Raw genomic sequence first — 20,176 nt, forward strand, 5'->3', positions numbered from 1 at the left:
CATTCTTTTTGAACCAAGTATTTAATTTGGTGCATGAGGCCGTTCTATATACGAAAATACGCAAAAGCTCAATGATGAATGCCCAAATTACCATCTGTTCGTATTTAGTGAGAACTCTTTTAAATTTGCTGACTTCCGTGTTTCACGCGGCATGTAAAAATATCTGAATTATGGCATGTAAATTTAATTTAACTCTTTTAATCGCGTACTTGGTGCAAAATTCTAAAGAAATTACTTATGCAGTTCGTAATAATGGACATATAACTAGCGGCAAAGACATTAAGATATTCAGAACATACTGCACAATTTTTCATTTACGCACATGCATCAATAAATTAATTCAGAGGTATTACCTGCTGTTTCCTCAAGAAACAGTGTTTTGAAGTTCACTGTATATGTAAAGAACTTCAACAAAGATGGAACCGCGAGGTACACTCTTTGGCTGTGTAGAGAAGCGTGGGCTTGATGCAACGTGTTTGTTATGTCATGAGGCATATAAATATCGGAAGCGGTCGTCAGAGCTGGTCTTTATGCTTCGTGTGTCGAGGCAGGTTGACCAGTGGTCTGTTGTGAGTGATCAGTTTTCAAGACTACCACGTGGGAAGTGTTTATTTTGTTGACGAGTGATAAGTCGTTCTGTGTTATATAGTATGGCTGATTATTTGATTTGCGGAGGAACTGGTTATGTTCCGGAGGACGGTTTGACAGGTGCTCAGCTCTTTGGTAACGGAGATGGTCTCACGTATAATGACTTCATTATACTGCCAGGGTTTATTGACTTCACGGCAGATGAGGTCGACTTAACATCGGCGCTAACAAAGAAAATCACGCTTAAAGCTCCGCTTGTTTCTTCACCGATGGATACAGTCACGGAATCTGATATGGCAATTGCCATGGCGCTTTGTGGAGGTATTGGTATAATACATCACAATTGTACGGCAGAGTATCAGTCGAACGAAGTTCACAAAGTAAAAAAATACAAGCAAGGTTTTATTCGTGATCCTGTTGTGCTAAGCCGTGACCATACTGTTGCAGATGTAATTAGAGTAAAAAAAGAACACGGTTTTTGTGGTATTCCTATTACAGAAAATGGAAAGCTTGGCGGAAAACTAGCAGGTATCGTTACATCTAGAGACATAGATTTTCTGAAAGAGTCGCAAAATAGTTCCTTGAAACTCGACAGCGTTATGACAAAGTTAGAAGACTTAATTACAGCGTCGGCAGGAGTCACCTTAGAAGAAGCAAACAATATTCTGGAAAAATCGAAGAAAGGAAAGCTGCCTATCATTAATGAAAATGGGGAGTTAGTGGCTCTAATAGCTCGCACAGATTTAAAAAAGTCAAGAAACTATCCAAATGCTTCTAAAGATGAAAACAAACAGCTGCTTGTAGGTGCTGCCATTGGTACAAGAGAAGAAGACAAAGCTAGACTAGAGCAGCTTGCTCAAGCCGGTGTGGATGTGGTTTTGATTGATTCCTCACAAGGCAACTCAGTGTATCAGAGAGATATGATATTGTACATTAAGAAGGCTTATCCAGACTTACAAGTTATTGGTGGTAATGTAGTGACTGCAGCACAAGCGAAGAATCTCATAGATGCTGGTGTTGATGCACTGAGAGTTGGAATGGGTAGTGGCTCTATATGCATAACACAAGAAGTTATGGCTGTTGGTCGGCCACAGGGCACAGCAGTGTACAAAGTTGCAGAATATGCAAGACGTTTCAGTGTTCCAGTTATAGCAGATGGTGGTATTCAGTCTGTTGGTCACATCACAAAGGCACTCTCACTTGGTGCATCCACAGTGATGATGGGGTCCTTGTTGGCTGGCACTTCAGAGGCTCCTGGAGAGTATTTCTTCTCAGATGGTGTTAGACTTAAAAAGTATAGAGGTATGGGCAGTTTAGAGGCCATGAACAGGAAAGATGCAAAGGGTGCTGCTATGGACCGCTATTTTCACAGTGAGACGGACAAACTGAAAGTGGCGCAGGGTGTGAGTGGTTCTATTGTAGACAAAGGTTCTGTGCTTCGCTTTCTGCCTTACCTGCAGAGTGGACTCCGTCATGGGTGCCAGGACATAGGGGCCAGAAGTCTCTCAGCATTACGTTCAATGATGTATTCTGGTGAATTGAAGTTTGAGAGGCGGACACAATCTGCACAGGTTGAAGGAAATGTTCATGGCTTATTCTCCTATGAGAAAAGGTTGTTCTGATATTTTAGACCTTGTAAAATCTTGTATCACGTAGAGGTGTGTTTTGAGGTATCGTGGAGGTTGTCGGTAATAGGTGTTTATGTTGTATGACAGAAGAATTTGATACAGGCAATTTTTGAAATTGTCTGAACTCTAATTTCAACAGAAATGAGAGCTGACCTGCTAGTTCTGTTGGTAACTGGTTTTTAAAGTGTAAGACTGACTATGAAAGGAATATTCAGATTATAGTGGAGTAAGACTCGGACAGTTGTGGTAGTTTTGTCGTGTGTGTGTGTGTGTGTGTGTGTGTGTGTGTGTGTGTGTGTGTGTGTGTGTGTGTGTGTAAACCTATGTCCTCTGTGCATGTGTAGATGTTCAGATAGATTCATTATATTTACATTTGAATGTAGGAAAATTTTTAATGGGCTTTGGTTTTAAATTACTACTTATATTCCAACTATTACTGTCTGTTGTAGTATTGTGTAGACTTTAATGCATGTCATATTTGATTTGTCTTATGTAAACAAATTTGAAAGCTTGAAGCTGTAACTTGTTTTTACTGTAATTTACTTTCCTTTACTGTGAGAACATAATACCACAGATTGTAAGTGCTGTCCCTTTTCTTGCACAGAATGATCTATCATGGAATTACGAGCAGCTTTTGTCAACGCTTCAGTATCCACTCGTGGGATACGTTCCAACTTCATAATGCAGCCACTGAGGGTGAGAATTTGTTTACATAATTCATTTTCAGTTTTCCATTAAACTTGTCAGAATCTTGCCTTTGTGAGGAATATGACATTAGAGTAACTTGTTTCTAATATTAAAATGTTAATTATATTTTTGACACCTCAGTAAAATTTTTGGAGTTAAAATCATTAATACAAAAGGCATTTAGTGAAGTGTCATTCTGTGGTGGAGCAAAAATGAAAATTTTTACACTGGAAAATGTGACCACAAAGAATGAAGCTACCAATAATTTCAGTGTGACTAATATGAATGAATATATATTTGTCTGTAAAGGGTGTCAAAATACTGTCCAATAGAAGAAAGTTCCTCTATAGTCTGATTAAAACTTGTCACTTGGCATTGCCATATTGATTTTATAAATTTTACCTTTGTAAAGGTGCAAGCAACATAAAATAAGCTCTCAACACATACAGAAATTGTTTATGCTTGCTGCACCTTGAGCCTGTTAAATAAGATGGGCAACAGACAGATTGCACAACTACATCGCACTACTTGAAGTGCAGCTGAGCTGATGATTTTGACACATTGTTACTTATGTTTTTGACAGTTTGGCACCTGCCACTTTGATGTTGAGAGCTCTAGTTGGAGGACCAAAGTTCAAAATGTCAAGTGTTGTCTAAAAAGAAATTATAATCAGGCTGTAGACATATGACCTTTCTATTGACTTTTCAAATGTGAAATTAATAGGATTAAGCTATTGGACCAGAAAGTGAATGTGTTCACTTGAGAATGAAAAAAATGTAAATGTTGCGTATAGTACTTGGATGGAGAAAGCATGTTTGTCTGGTCACGAGAAGTAAATCTTCCAAAATAAGCCATTTACAAACCTCAGAACATGGCAGCTGTAATTTTTATGGTGTTTTCATTGACAGAGCTGTTGATGAATCCAGAAAGAAATCTATTTAATGTAGCTTGTATGCTGGTTGTTGAAGATTAACAGCTAAAACTTCATACTGTACTAAAAGGAAAATAGTAATACTTGAATATTTGCTAGATAAAAAGCGAACATTATATTATCAGATTAGTAGTAGTAGAAATAATGTTAGTCTTGCAGCTTAAGAAGGAAGCAAATCAAGAAATTTGATCTACATTAGTCTAATATTAATCTTTCAGTGGTTTAATTTATTGTACCTGACTTTTTTTCTGCTGTAGACCTAAGAGGTTCAGTTGATAACTGTATTTCAGTGAGTTTGTTAGTTTACTAGTTTTATATGATCTTAAAAAAAGGTGATCATAGTGAAATTAAATTTTTTGAAGATTTGAGATGTATAAACCATCCGAATATTAAGTGGCTTATTTTCATGAAAGTAAGCAGCTAATGCTACCTTCTGTACAGTGTTTCAGAAGTGGCGGCCAGGGATATAACAGAATGATAATTCAAAACAAAAAGCCAGGTAAATGTGGGTTCTAAAATGCATACCTTGAGAGGATCAATTCCTTATCTTAAATACTGTGAAACAAATCTCTTCTACTGCAGGCACTTTGCTTTCCATATTTTGGAAAGAGGCATTATGGACCAAAACAAGAAAAACATCCAGTAAACCTGTGCTCTAAAATGAAGTTATGACCACTTCTTAATTAGAGTTATTTCAAAGTAGGAAGATAAACAAGAGCACATGTTTCCAGAATGAGATTTTTCACACTGCAGTGGAGTGTGTGCTGATATGAAACTTCCTGGCAGATTAAAACTGTGTGCCAGACAATTACAATGTAGTTTTGAAACTCTGGACCTTTGCCTTTCGCGGGCAAGTGCTCTACCAACTGAGCTACCCAAGCAAGACTCGTGACCTGCCTTCAGTGTCAATCCTGCCAGTGCCCCATCTCCTACCACCTTCCAAACTTCACAGCTTGGGTAGCTCAGATGGTATAGCACTTGCCCACAAAAGGCAAAGGTTCAGTTAGTCTCAGTCTGGCTCAGTTTTAATCTGCCGGGAAGGTTTTTAAAGCATGTGTTTTTGTTTTGAATGATCATTCCTGTCATATCCCTGAATATTGACCATTTCTGAAACACCCTGTAAAATTCCCAGGTGACACTTGTCATAGCATGGGGACCAGTTCTTTTTTGGATCTGTCTATAAATTGACATGCATTGGTCAGCTAGTGTATTTTCAGTATTCTTATAAAGCAGTTTTCCTATGAACTGCTACTTACACTTGGTACCAGTTTAAATCATTTTGAAGAGTTGCTCACTTCCTGACTTGAACATCATAGTAAGAGTAAATAAACACATTCCACATCCCTGAATGTTTTGATTCATCATGGCATCCTGTTTTCCTGCCATAATGTATGTGTGAAACCCTGGTCTGATGTAAGAGGGTGCCTGATAGCCCTAATCAGATTAAACATCAAATTATGTAGTTAATATCTTGATTTTTGTTTAGTGTGTTCAGGGAGCAAAGCAATGTATCAGTTTCACAGCCAACAACCATATGCCTGTTCACATTTTATCAACACACAATGCTATTCATGTACAGCAAGAAACTGATGGTAAATAATAATTTTTTGAAAAGAAAAAGGTAAAAGGGGAAGAAAACAGACAAATGTGCTTAATGCCAGCCTCAGTGACATGTAGTGAATTTTCAGTTTGTAGGAACTGTGAAACATATGAGAACTAATAGCTTTGGAAAAGTTACTAGCTAACACAAACATGCACAGTATATTTTTCATGACACTGGATGATCTGGACACAGCAAACATGATCTATCATGCTTAGGAATGTATAATTTGTACTCTCTTCACTAAAAAACCAAATTTGGCATATTCTGCTGTTTGATTAGTTATATAGTGTGCATTTAGATTTTAAGTGAACCTTGTTTACAAACTACATTGTAATACTGTGTGTAATAGCAGTCTAAGCTCTGCATGGAAGGGGGAAATCTCTGTATACAGCTTGGGTTGTCTACTGGATAAGGACTTTTTGAACAAAAAGTTGGAAGTATATATTGGCACAGGATATTCTAAAAAGCCTATATGGGCCCAACTTGGATAGCTTTGGATGTACACCTTGTTAGTAGTACTGTGGACAAACCTTTGCCATGTGACATGGAGATGTGTTAAGAATCTTCTATATTAAAGTGTAAGGTTCAAATCTATTAAAGAGTTAAATTGTGGAGTTATGCAATAACTGATAGTATTGCACTTAACCCAATGTGGCTATTACAGTAAAAGTCAAATGGTGACTAAGGAAAACATATTGCACTGTGGAAGATTTAGACAGTTGTGTGTACTATAGTGTTTCAGTATGTCTTCGTGTAATATCACAATAAGCAATCTAAAGTGCCTTTACTTCCAGGTGCAATTTTGTGGTAGACTAATAGAACTGTGGGCTGGGAACATTGTCTAAAAACACAAACCTAACAATGAAGGCCTACATCCCGTACTCAAAAGTATCGCTATTCTGGGATAAATGTCTACCAGCGACACATTGACAGGCACTTCTGTTTGATTATATTATTTGCACACGGTCACTTTTGAAATGTGACTAAACATGTCATCTAAATAAATGTTTGTGTAATTTGTGATATTGTGGTGTAGTATGGCTCTCTGTAATTGCCCTGTTCTAAACACCTTACTTATTTCAGCATCAGTTAAAGAAAATGTGTGGAATATGTAAAAGCCCAATTAGTAGTATGAGGTCTGTGTAGCAGTCATGTGACTATCTTAATCTGCTGTAAGTTTTAAAGTATAGTTCCTTATTTCATCAAAGTATCACTAAATGGCTGCATAAGTGTCTAGGTATCTTGGGTAAGACATTGGGCTTGTTTGAGGAGTTGGGTTCAAATCTGCGTACAGTAATTTATTTCCTATGGTTTTTCTAAGGTAAATGATGTGATAGTTAATTTTAATAGGACACAGCAACTTTCTTTCATCTTAGTTTAGTCATATCCTCTTCTTTGACATTGGCAGAATGTTAAATCCCAGTGCTAGGATGAAAAAATAACATGATTTCATGTTTCACTTTGAGACTTTCTGGCACATTAAAACTGTACTGGACTGGGACCTGCTATTTTCTGTTTGTCATTATATTAATATTGTTGGCCATCACTCTTCTCAGTGCATTTCTGCACTTGGTTTACATGCTTGCATTGCAAGCTACTATGAACTGGAATGTCACTATACATAGTGAAAAGTCCCATTACAGCTGAGACCTAGTTGGCTTTGTTGAATAATAGTCAGTGAAATGAGAGTAGTGGTGATAAGAGTTTAATTCTGCTGGAAGGTATGAACATGCCACTGTTCAAACTAATGGTTAGTGGTTCTTATGCAGTCTGTGGCTAGAGTGGCCAGCATTTGCCCCAGTGAACCCAGGTTTCATGCATGTTCTATTTGAATTGTCTTGCAGGGCTCACTTTGAAATGGACCATTTAGAAAGAGCCTGAAAAAGTATAACATAGAGTAATGTAGCAATGCAATACTACTACTGCTGCAATGGAGGTAAAAAAGTTAAATAAAATTAGTGTCATTATGGTGTGACATCAGTTTTTGTATGCTTAACTTTTTGCTTTCATGTTGGTTACTTAATGAAATTTAATCCTACAGTGTAGGCTTTCACAGCCAGTGTTTACTTCAGTGAACTCTTGGGCCGAGGGGCTATGGTAAATATGTAAAGCTATTCCCGATATTTCATCTCCGGCTCTGAGAAACATCTCTGGTGGTAAAATGGCACAGTTAGCTGGAGGTGAAATGTCACAATAGTTTATAGGCCATGGCCTCTCAGCCTTAAATTTTTAACTATAGTAAATGAATTTTGGTTACTTTCTCAGTACTGAAATAGTCATCCTAGATTGCTTTAAGGTGGCACCAGCATAGTAAAATGTGCATCTGTTTGTGAAAGAGGCCATTGCAATAAGTCTGAGCAGCATGTTAAGAAGTTTCATTTTGTGTTACTGGTCTGAGTTTTCGACATAGTTTAATGAGTAACATGTAAAGGGTCCATGCCATTGCAATGGTTTTAAAATGCTTAAGAGTGAACATGTAAAACTGTCTTGAGGAAAGTGATATTACTGGTAAATTCTGGGTAGTACATTATTTGAATTTATGCAGATACTTCAAAATATTTTGGGTGTGTTGTTCCTCTGGTGTGATGTACTAACAATTTCAATGATTTGTAATTGAAGAGCTGATTACAATTTGTGTGTGTGTGTGTGTGTGTGTGTGTGTGTGTGTGTGTGTGTGTGTGTGTGTGTGTGTGTGTGTTCAGATATTTTCTGTGCAGAAGTTATTATAGTGAGAGAGTTATCCTTTATAAGGAATGTTTAACTGTCTGTGTTCCAGTATTTGTGGTTGTCCCAGGAAGTTGACTGGAAATTTAATCCTGAAAATAGATTTAAAGTATTTTTCTTGTTACTGTCACATTAAAGTAAGTTAATTATGTGATGTGACCAGGTATCCAGTGCAGTATTTGTGGAGCATAATTTTGTAGTGAACATTCCATTGGTTTGCATGCTTCCTAGTTACTAAAAGTTTGGCACAATGTATCTGAACTTCTTAAAATAAACTGAAATGTTAGGTTCTCTCTTAGTGGATTTGGCTCCTTAACACCAATGTGTTGGACTTGGTGTATAATTCTTTAAACATGTGAAAACTTGCCCTTCGTCTGTAAATTTCAGTATTTCTTACGAAAAAAATGTGATGGAATTTCACAGCAAAGCGACTTTGGCAGATTTATGTAATATGGAATGTCCTGTAACATTGATGCCAGTATTCAGGTTCCAGTGAGTACAAATGAACTTAGCTGTCTGTAAATGAAACATGGCTTAACATTTCTTATTTTGTAAATTCTAGTTTACAAAAATGTATATTTAAAAAACCTTATGGTGAAAACTTCAGTACAAGCAAGATGACAGTGAATTAAAATTTAGAGCATTGTTGAGCCTATAGGATTTATCTGGTTACCTTCAGACTTTTATTGGAAATGGTTATTTGTATTACATTTTGTAATTTTTCCTGTCATTGTATAGTTTTGTTTACTATAAGCTAGAGGCCACAACCTCTTCACAATTGGTAGATATTTTATGGTGCTGTACTGAACATAAAAGCCAGCATTTTTATAGACACTGTTGCACAGCTTCAGTGTGTTCAAAAAAGCTGCAAGCTGTCATTAGTTAAGCAAAATTTTGGTCACCAATTTCACTTGGTTCTTTAAACATGGATTGTGTGCACATCTTCAAACAAAATAGTTTTGGTTAGTTATTTTGATCCATTGGCTAAGTGTTATGCAAAAATATTGTCAAGAGTACAAAAGAGCTGCTTACAAAGGTTAAAATAGTGCATTTTTAACATTTTACAGTTGATGATGCACAGAATTATCTACCCAAATTACTGACTGGCTTAAATGTTATGCATATTGTAAAGGTTGTGGTCATAAATTATTTCAACCTAATTTGTTGGGAACTGAAATGGTGCCTGCGCCCTATTTGTCTGCCCTTGACATTTTTGAGTATGTACATTTTTGAATCATGTTGTGTGATTTTTAAATTGTGTAATAAACTAATTGATCATTTTTGGTTTTTTATTGGCACATACTTACTGTTCCTTTTTAGCATGAGGCAGCAGGAAGATTTCAAATAATGCTTAGTCAAATTAAATGCTTCCCTCACAGTAGTAAGTTAAATAGAACCTGTTTTTATATAGACTTGATTTCTTACATGTAATTCACTCTGTGGTTTACAAAGGATAAAAGTAAATGGACTAAATTTCTAACAAAGGAGTCGTTTAAAAGGGAGGATTATAATTTTGTGAAATTCTTCAGCTGTCATGGATACATCACAAAAACTCTGTGGACCCACATGCACATGGTTTACAATTTCACTAGTTACAAAAAATGGGAAGTGATTTTAAAAGCTTTAATATCTAAGCAATACTAAACTAAATCACAACTTGACTAGCAGGAACTATACATTAATCAGTCGATACTACACTGAGGAAGATTTACAGTCCTTAGCTCTTGTGTTTGCTTTCTGGTTCTTACTTCTGCATCCCAAGAGCCACCTCATTAACAGAACGTTTGGAGTCTCAAAAGTCAGGGACAAGACAAATGCACAAAAGAAAGACACACCTACATGGCCAAAGAAGTAAGCAGCCTGAAAATAAAGGAATCAATTTAGTTAATTTAGATTTCTATTAAGCTGGAAAAAGCATATACAATACTTACCAGCGGTAAAAACTCAACATGCATGGCAGTTTCGCTGTCTAGGTACATGGAATTCATAAGCAGTGGGTTCAGGAGGTAAACACAGTACGTTAAACGACTGAGTGGTATCCATCCTCTAAATGATAATATAGAGTTGATGATGCCTGAAATAAAAATTTGGTAATAAGATATGTCAAAATACTTGGCAGTGTTAACTTATAAACTCAACAATTTTTAAAGGGTGCTGAAGTTAATTGAAGCACTGCAAATAAAATAAAGAACATAATTTCTTGTGCATCAGTTTAAAGGATGAGATGGGTACAGCTGTTAGTTATCCATTCTTTATGCTTTGTGCAATATAAATCTTAGGTCTCTAATGACCTTTCTTGGTGGAATGTGAAACTCGTGTGCTTATTCTGTCTTGAACTATTGCTTGTGTGAAGTGTGTACATAAACTGATCACTTTTCTTAAAAGAATGTGTGGTAAAAGTTAAATTTTCACAGAGAAAGAAATACTTTCACAAATGTTATATTTGTGATGTTCAGATTTTTATATACCAGCATTGTTTGTGCAGCATGCTATTATGATCCATGAGATTCCCAGTGCCCATGCAGTTCTACTTAGAGCCACATAAAGTGCTGCTGCAATAACTGGGATATTACGATTGTAGAGACCAAATAATGTGATCACATTGAAAGTGGATCCTAGAAGCCATGCCATTAGCAGTGTTCTCTGAAACAAAATTTAAAACAATTTCACACATTCTGTTCTTAAGTTGACTGAAGGTATTTTGCAATTTCATTCATTCAATTGGATTTATAGTGAGCTGTCCAGTTTGCATGCTCTTAACACAAATTACATCTATTAAAAAAATAAATTGAAAGTAAAATATACTTCAGCTGTTTAAGCACTCAATAGGCAAGCTGTTAATACTCAAACCAATCTAAGTAATTTTCCTAATTATCAACACTGCTGGAGGATACAAGCTCTTATCATCTTTTTCCTAAGAAAATTGTTGGAATTTTGTTTGGAAGCAAATACTTCCAGGAGGAGACAATGATTAGTGTTAAAAAGGCCCACTGGTGTCATTAGAGAAGGGACACATGCCTAATTTAGGGAAGGTTGAAGGTAGCCATGCCCTTTTGAAGGAGCCATCCTGGCATTTACCCTCAGCAATTTAGGGAAATCATAAATACTTCAGTTGTTAAAATGCTTTGAACAACCTATGGCATTATATCAAGAAAATACAATGTAACTCTCGACCCTTCAGAAAGTAGTCTTGGCATTTAAATACCCAACAAGTGAAGAAGTAAACAAATGGTCTTTTAATAAATGTAATTGAAATGATACTAATCATTATTTATATTGTAAGTTTCATGCATTACATTCTCAGACTATTATCCTAGTTGATATAGTGCTTAGGTTAGTCACCACTCGATATTTAATATTTTACATTTGGTACTCTGCAGCTCACACAGATCTCAGGAACCTCATTTTTGACTAAAAAAATAGACATTGGCAGCAGAAAATTTTATATTCATTATGCTAGACCAGTGTTGTTGGGTCATGTGTAAGTATTGTTGTAGGAACAGCCTTTAAAACATGCTGCAAACAATTGTGTGTACACCATTATGGCCAGCTACAAGAATGTCCACTTAAGAGGTGAAACATTTTTTTAGTCAGTGCTTTAAAGGAAAAGCACGTGTTGTATTTCATGTAGAAAAGGATACCAAGTGTATCTTAACATTAGTATCAAATAAGCTGCTATATTTACCTTCTTCAGTATGAGCTTCCCTTTCAAATAAATAACAATGTAGCCAGTAGCTACTCCAACTAGATGTGGTCCAATACGTGTCCAAGGTGGATCGTACAAGATACTAAGCATTGCAAACTGTTGATCTAACCTATACACAAAATCTGATGGGTTAAAGACAATGAAACAGGAGAAAAGTTTAGTACAAAATTTTACACAGTGATGGCATATACTTACACAGGAATATAACTGTTGATATATGATGAGTAGAAAGTTACTGCTGATGAAGCAACAATTAGTGATCCCAGAATAATAGCACTCAGCAAGAAGTAGCTGGAAAAAATTTAAGTAGCTGTTGATAATGTTTGTAAAATGTTAACACTTTCTTCCACAAGAAAGTGGAAACAACTGAATCATAGCTCCATGACACTGTTACAAAAATTGTTTAACCCAAGGTGATGTAAGATGAATTTGGAATGTCTCAGCAATTTGTTTCCTTTCCACACACATCACTTAAGAACAAACAATGAATGACTTAATTCTCTTTGCTAGTTTTGTTGGGAATTTGTGTGGTTATTATGTATGACACTATAGCAAGAATAGGTTTCATCACCAAGACCCACTCTGCTTCGCATTTCTTCAGAAGCTTCAAACACACCCAAGTTAGGTACGTTAATACAGTAAAAGAAAATTTGAATTTCGCACATCCCTGCAGTATGGGTAATTTTTTTACTCTAAATTTGTTTGGCTAACTTGACTGGATAGTATTTGATACATTATCTGGTGGTCTGCTGTCAAGTATCAGACTTTACCGTGAGGGATGTAAGGATCTGTTCCCAATGTTGATTTAAAATTTCACTGAAAAATATTTTGTTGAGGGCACATAGGTTCTTTGAGAGAGTTTATTTTGTTAGCAGTTGTTACAGAGGTAAATGTTAGCAAAATATAGTTTGTTTTCACATTACTGCAGTGTTCTCGGTGGGCTGTTTTATTTACTGATTTTATATTGTCACAGTTTCTGAGGCATTCTTTCGACTGCCACCAGATCTTTTGGTACCGTATTACGTCATTTGCAGATATTTCATGAGTGGAGTGGAAATTGATTGGTTGTTAATGGAATGGTTCCTTCCTGATGTACTTGTTTTTACTGGGGTAAGTTTTTTCTCATGTTGTATTTTCTGAATATTAGAGGATACTCAACAAAACTTTTTGTAGCTTTTCAAAACTCTTCAGAACTGTGGGTCAAACCGCACAATAACCCTGGGTTCAGTGTGGGGTGACAGTGGGGTCTCCGTCGTTTCTAGGTCCTCAGTTCAATACATACATACATACATACATACATACATACAATAAATAGTTTCTCACTGAGAGTTATGAAAGGTTATGAAAATGCAATAATGTTTGAAAGCATGATGATGAAACTAGGATACTTGAAAGCATTTAAAGTTGTCAATGAGGCAAAACATTGGGCCAACACAGATGGCTACTTCTGTGTAAGCTGTATGGAGTCTGCTTGACACTGAAGGATGATATACAGGGTGAAAAGTATTTAAACCAACAAACTCTGGGAGGCTGTAGGGGACATCAAGACAACTATTTTTCCCTAATGTCATTTTTTCCTATAAGGAGTATTTAAACCAGTAGAGGAAGATTTCTCTGGCACCAAATTAATTAAACCAACAAACACTTTTCCATTTTTTTATGACCAAGAGACTACACAACAACACAACCCAATTTCAATTACAGTAGATTTTCAAAAAATGTGTGTTATCCTCACTCCAAACATGCGCATTGTGCATGTTGAAGACTCCATCACGCCCGAACGTTGCTTCATCGGCAAACAACACAGAGGATGCAAATGTAGGATGCATTTCACACTGTTCCAGGTACCACTGCAAAAACTGTGCTCTGGGTGGATAATCACCTGGTTCTAGGTTGTGGACACGCTGTAAGTGAAATGGACGTAACAATTGCTCTCGAAGAACTGTTCTTGCATTTGTCTGATTCGTTCCCATGTTAGGTGCAATTGTACGAGTGCTGATTGAAGGATCCCACTCCACATGCAGCAAGACAGCTTCCTCAAATTGCAGCTTTGTTACCTTACGATGGCGTCCCTGTCCAGGTAATCTGCTGAATGACCCAGTCTGACGCAGACGGTGCACTAAAAACATACTACTCCTGATAGCTATAATTATTAGTCTGCAAATGAAGTAAATAATGATGTAATGTTGTTCAGTAGACAGTACTCAGTCACCAGTAACCTGTTACACCCTGTATGTACCTATTTGGAGTACTGATATTTTGTCTTCTGAATGTAAGTACTGGCTAGCAATTCTTTCTCATATTTGTGTAGTTTTCCAAACAGAGTTTTCCTTTTGATACAATATTCATATTACAAAGGTATACCTGGGTATAATCATCCAACTGTTTTCGACTTGATACTGTTTGCAATTGAGGAATACACATTGGTCACAAAAATGGAAAAAAAAGTTCATTTACCTTTCTACTCATGAAACTGCTGTAATAGTGATAAACTGGAACACAGTTATTGTTATGAGACAAAGTTAACAGTGCCATCATGTATGGGCCACCTTTGTGCGTTGAACTCGTGTATGATTTAATTGAATATCTGCCACATGGAAGGAGGACACAACTGAAAAGTTTTGTAAAAGATGGCAGCCACAGTAGTGCATTTGTTAACTAAACAAAATCTGGTGAGAGACTTGGCAATATGTTAAGAAGATTTGTATTTATGAAATATTTCATACAAGAGACAAGTGTGTAGATGTTGACACAGGGATATTCGAACAACTCTCTTAAATTTGTCTGAAAACCTACAATAAATCATTTTTCAAGTTTATAGTTGTGCAACATGTTTTGAATGTGAGCCTTTCTCGAGAAACAAGTGACAATTTTTGCTAATAAATGAATTTCCCATCTTGTTGCTGATTCAACTGGTCATGTGTTTCAGCAGGTCTCAGACATACCTAAACAATATTAATTTAATGTTGCTAACTATATTGGTAAATAAATATTATGCTAGGTAAGAACATATCAGGATTTCATAATTAATCTTATGTTTTCATGCATACCACAATTTCTGCATGTATACCAAAATGATAGTTACTACTTATCTTAATCAAGAGTTATTCTTGGTATAGCTGCTCTGTATGCTGAATAATATTATGAACATTTACAGACATTCTCAAAATGACAAGCAAATTTATATAGTATGAAAAGGTATACATTTAAAATGCGTGTTATTTATATAATATTCTATATCATAAATTACAAGAATATGATGGTTAACATTTATCTTGCTAATAGACTGGCAGGTCAATCTGACATTGATCAGAATTGCCTTACTGTGTAACTAGCAAAAGTGTTATGTATACAGTACCCTGTTAGGACTGACACAACATGGGATGAACTTTACCAACAAAAATAGGTGAGTTGTTCAGTACTTGTTTTGGTATAGGTAAGTTATGATATTTGAGGACACATTTTAGTCAGTTAATCCAAATTATTGAATTGCTTCTACATCATTAAGCTTACTTAGCCTACCACTCATCTGCCCCAGTGCTCACCTGATCCAACATGCTAGCGCCATAGCCTTCCTTGCTTTCCATCCCACTGTTCAGACATTGCAATGGTCACTGGATCTGATACTTGGAAATAAATTCCACAGTGTGAATTTGCACTCCACTGACAAAATTTTGGAGGTTGTTCATGATATGCAGAAAATAATTTCTGAGGTTGTTCAGGATTATTTTCTTCCTATCTTGAACAACTTCTAAAATTTTGTTAGTGCAGTTTAGGATCACCTTACAAGAAGACTGAAGCAAAATATTGCTGCTTCCTCTTTCACTGGCTTATGTCCCAGCATCCAAAACCATCCTATCTGATTTAGGAACACTACAGTAACTAGAATCAACTCCCAATCCGAAACTAAGCTAAAAAATATACTCAGTGACCATTCAAAATAATAATCATAATAGGTACAAATTACTAACAATAAAAAAATGGAAATTACATCTTTCCATATTCTATACACAAAAAGACCCCCTATTCACCTTGAACTATGTGGTGTGGATATTTGCCCCTTCCAAATTCTATCTTTATGGTCCACCTGACATCCTGTATCTGATGACCCTACTGACTTGCATGCTATACCAGTTGATGAAGTTTCCACCTCCTTTAACCACCTATATCTCCATTATACATCTTATTTCATCTGCAGGCTTGTGCCCATTAATATTTGGTCACTTCCCATTTCACCAACCATTGAATGTTGCCACAGATGTAATATTACATCCCTCCTTCTCTTCACCTCTATTTGTTTTGTGTTCTCTCACTTATAAATTCCCATATAGATCATGCATATAACAAACCATACATTTTTCCACACTGGCCCCTCCGTGTACAGGCACAACCCTGAGACCCTAAAGCCTCAACACCAACACCATTCAGTTACCCTCTAACCACAGACCTGCACATCTTTCCCATGCACCTCCGCCACAATGAATATCATAACAGCTCAATGGAGGAGCATAATTATTACCAGCATCTTCATATCCCACCTCAGAACTTGTGCTGGACTAAGTAAATCATTATCATCACCATCTTGAAACATCAACATTGCATACTCTAGGCAACAGCATCAGCCAACCACCACCACACCATCCAGACAACTGCATCACATAAGCAGCCATTGCTGGTGACTCCGGAACAAATTAGGACCTATGTTGCATCCACAGCACCAGATAGAACCAACCAGGAACTTTATGCAGAAACCTGAGCTCGGAATGAGGTATCATTCACCAGGCTTCCTCTCACACATCATCACCATGCAGCCAGTCACTAATGGTGCCTCACTAAGCACATGTGGGATACAACTGATATGATGAAAGGTGGTTGGTTTAGTTTTTATTACTGACAACATCTTTTAATGAGTACACTCGAAAGGTTTATGATTGACTCTGTGCAAGATTTAAGCTCTGCATTGTAGCTAGAAGGAGGCTAACAAAATAGTAACCATATGAAACATTCTTTATGACAACTGTCACTATCCGTAACAATTACGACGTGTGCAGGACTTATTATCTATGGGTTTGCCTCTGAAGTGATGGTTTTGCCATTGGTTCGTCGTACAGGTCATCACGTTTCTGCGATTCCTGTCATCCATCCTATTCACAGATGAGGCTACTTCTACAAGGGACGGTATAGTCAGCTTTCACAACACCCACCTGTGGGCTACATAGTCCCCATGGTATGGTAGCAGTGAACCATCAGCACCAATTCAGCTGCAACAGGGGCCATTCATCCTTCCACAGCATCTCACAGGTGACGCATATCTGCACTTTCAGCAGGTGACACTGGCTCCTGTTCTGGGAGGTGTGCCATTTGTGGTATGGAGGGTAATGCCGGTACTACATAATGGTACACCAGCTCATGCCCTATTAAATATGGAGCTAAAACACTAGTCTAGACAGATCATTCCCACTTGCCTGGTTTGATTTCAATCACTGACACCTACACTATCAATAACCCTTTATCTCCACCTTCTAGAGGGTGTAACTCTCTTCAGATGTATTTCTGGCCATATGTCAACATGATCTGTTTTGCTCTTTATCCCCTCATACGTGGTTTTCAGCATGTTTTCCCCATTTAGTAAAATCTTATTGTACTGCACCTGACAGACAGCAAAGCTAAATTAGAGGCAAACTGGAAAGGTTTCTTCTGAGTAACTCGTATTCAGCTGAAAAATATTTAGAAACTTATAGCTTATGTAATGTAAATGAGCTGGATACTTACATTTTGTGTTAAATAAATATTTTTGCTGTAATGTAAATTGATCTGAAAATGTTCATCATGGATCATATTTAAACATAAATTATTTGAAATAGCCTGTAAAATTACCCATTCCACATATCACAGTACATCAGTCTATTAATCCATGGAGCATGTAACTAACTGAACTATCAGTATCTTAAATGTTTGGTGCTGTGCACCTACCACTAATATCTGGATCTCAATGGTGAGTAAAATCTGGAATCTGCAACTTAGGATTCATAAATCCTATGCAGCCGAGATTAACATTAACAGTGGCTCTTCAAGACAGTGCAGTGCTTCTGTCCCATTACAACTGTATGTTGAGTTTGTTCTTCTCTCATGAGCTGTTATAGACTGCTTGGCAAATGACCACCATGGCATTCTATTAACTGATATTTACTCACAGACAAGAGCACCAGAAAACTAATTTTATTCACTTTGAATGTTATATGTCATGTGTGAATTTACTTAGTTACACTGACACTCAAGAATTTTTTCTATCAACTGAACACAGGAATTCCTCTGCAGTCAATGGGAGGCAATCCACTATTTCTTTATGAAACATGACTAATATTATATTTATCAATACAAGTTGAATTTATGATTCATCAACATCACTGCTTCCATAAATTTCTCTGATATGCTAATTAGTACCACATGCTCTCACTTATCTTCAAGCTAGAAATCAAATTATGCATCTCACTTTCCCATAAGTTTGATAGGTAAATGAATAAGATGCTCCTCAAAAGCAGATACTCAAGTAATCCACATGATGGAAATGGGTGCTTTGTACCGGGTGCACCTCGTAATTGTCATGAGAATAATGTGGAATTGTACAGCAAAACCTCTTGAATACTAAGACATAAAATGCTAAAATGTGCGCACATGTGTACTTGATTTTAGATGAATCCTACTTTTTATGCTTTGTCTGTACATACCTGCTTGAGAGAATGAGAAGGAAACTTGCAATTATAAAAAATTGCATATCATTGGATAAGTACCAACTCCAGGACAAACACTGTAAAAGAAATAACATTTTTTTTACAATGCAGCATCTAATATGTTAGTTATCTATCTTATGGGTAAACATATTAAGCTTTCTAAATTTTACAGTTTTTTGCAGCTTAGCAGATGATAGATACTAAGAAGTCTACCTGAAGTGTCAAATTTAGCTTGGTTATTAAGTAATCATATCAGTATTGATCACTGATTTCCTACATCTACATCTGCTCAACTAATAAAGAAATGTTTCAAAATACACTCCTGACAACAAAAAAAATGTGAGCACCTAGAAGGCGAGAAGGAAATAAAATGAAATTTTATGGTTGTGAGGGTATGTGACATTATTTCGGTGATTACAAAATAAAGTATAATTTACAAAGAACTTGGCAGTATGAGCTCACTTATCAATATCATGTTCCACCCTCTCTGACCTGGATCCATGCACCGATTCAGTTGGGAAGGGTATCATAAACCCGTTGTATCTTGTAGCGAGGCAAGCTGGCCCAGAACTGTTGTAGCTGGTGCTTGATATCCCAGATACTAGTGTTGGGATGGAGTTGACTGACCTAATCTACATCTACACCTATACACTGCAAACCATTGTGAAGTGCATGGAAGAGGATATGTTCCATTGTACCAGTTATTAGGGCCTTCCGACATTCCATTCACATATGGATCATAGGAAGAATGATTGCTCAAATACCTCTTTGCATGCTCTAATTAGTCTAAGATTGTTTTTTTTTTTTTCAATCCCTATGCGAGTGATACATAGAGCTTGTAATATATTTCTAGGTTCATCACTTAAAGTTGTTCCAGAAACTTTCTAAGTACATTTTTACTGGATAGTGCAAATCTTTTAGCATCTTCGTGACACTCTCCCATGGATGAATCTCCATCCAAGATAACATGCTATGTCCTCCCTACCAAAAAAGTTACCAATCCAGGCACAAATTTCACACGAAAGCCCATATGACTGTACTTTTGACAATAAGTGCAGTTGTGGTACTGAGTAAAAACCTTTTGGAAATCCAGGAAGACTGCATCTACCCGACTGCCTTGATCTATGGCTTTCAGTATGTCAAATGTGACAGTGGAAGTTTGGTTTCTTATGATCATTGTTTCCAGAATCCATGTTGACTGGCAGGGAGGAGATCATTCCGTTAGAGATACCTCATTATGTTTGAGCTCAGAATATGTTCTGTTGGGGTGAGATATGGGGATATTGCTGGCCACAGAAGTACTTCAACATAATGCAGACAGTGTGTAGAGATACATACCATTTGTGGACAAACACTGCCCCTTTGCAAAGGCACTATGATACAGTTGCATGAGAGCTAAAATGCAAGGATGCAGGATGTTTGTTAGAGTTCCTTTAATCACTGACAGCCATGACTGGAAGTAATAACAAATGGTTGCCCACACCAAGGTACCAGGAGTAACGTTGCTGTGCCTCTCCCAGTCATTGGAAGACTGAGACCTCTCCCCAAGTCACCATCATACTCACTGACAATGGTCAT

At 36.8% G+C, this 20,176-nt stretch overlaps 2 protein-coding genes across 2 annotated transcripts in view; one reads left to right on the top strand and one right to left on the bottom strand.

Annotated features, from left to right (window-relative positions):
* Positions 1-650: 650 nt before the first annotated feature.
* LOC126297522 (inosine-5'-monophosphate dehydrogenase 1b) lies at positions 651-14,847 on the top strand. Its single transcript, XM_049988415.1, has 3 exons — positions 651-2,200; positions 2,821-2,912; positions 13,712-14,847. Exons 1-3 carry the CDS (start codon positions 651-653, stop codon positions 13,843-13,845), a joined length of 1,776 nt encoding a protein of 591 aa, XP_049844372.1. The 3' UTR covers positions 13,846-14,847.
* The window catches only part of LOC126297521 (nose resistant to fluoxetine protein 6-like), a 310,627-nt gene continuing 298,531 nt past the window's right edge, over positions 8,081-20,176 (bottom strand). Inside the window, exons 10-15 of the mRNA XM_049988414.1 lie at positions 18,596-18,675; positions 12,063-12,158; positions 11,847-11,976; positions 10,630-10,804; positions 10,093-10,235; positions 8,081-10,021 (exon numbers count right to left, since the gene is read on the bottom strand). Coding sequence (XP_049844371.1) covers positions 9,854-10,021; positions 10,093-10,235; positions 10,630-10,804; positions 11,847-11,976; positions 12,063-12,158; positions 18,596-18,675 — 792 coding nt within the window. The 3' untranslated portion in view covers positions 8,081-9,853. The remainder of the gene's footprint in view (positions 10,022-10,092; positions 10,236-10,629; positions 10,805-11,846; positions 11,977-12,062; positions 12,159-18,595; positions 18,676-20,176) is intronic.

The sequence above is a fragment of the Schistocerca gregaria genome, chromosome X (assembly GCF_023897955.1).
Source record: "Schistocerca gregaria isolate iqSchGreg1 chromosome X, iqSchGreg1.2, whole genome shotgun sequence".
Taxonomy (NCBI): Eukaryota; Metazoa; Arthropoda; class Insecta; order Orthoptera; family Acrididae; genus Schistocerca; species Schistocerca gregaria.

What these genes read in the sequence shown, in the direction of transcription:
- LOC126297522 (XM_049988415.1), top strand. Translation starts at nt 651, where the DNA reads ATGGCTGATTATTTGATTTGCGGAGGAACTGGTTATGTTCCGGAGGAC. An exon ending in TTATTCTCCTATGAGAAAAG is followed by an intron (nt 2,201 to 2,820) that starts GTTGTTCTGATA and finishes TTTCTTGCACAG; the next exon opens with AATGATCTATCATGGAATTA. An exon ending in TCATAATGCAGCCACTGAGG is followed by an intron (nt 2,913 to 13,711) that starts GTGAGAATTTGT and finishes ACACTGTTCCAG; the next exon opens with GTACCACTGCAAAAACTGTG.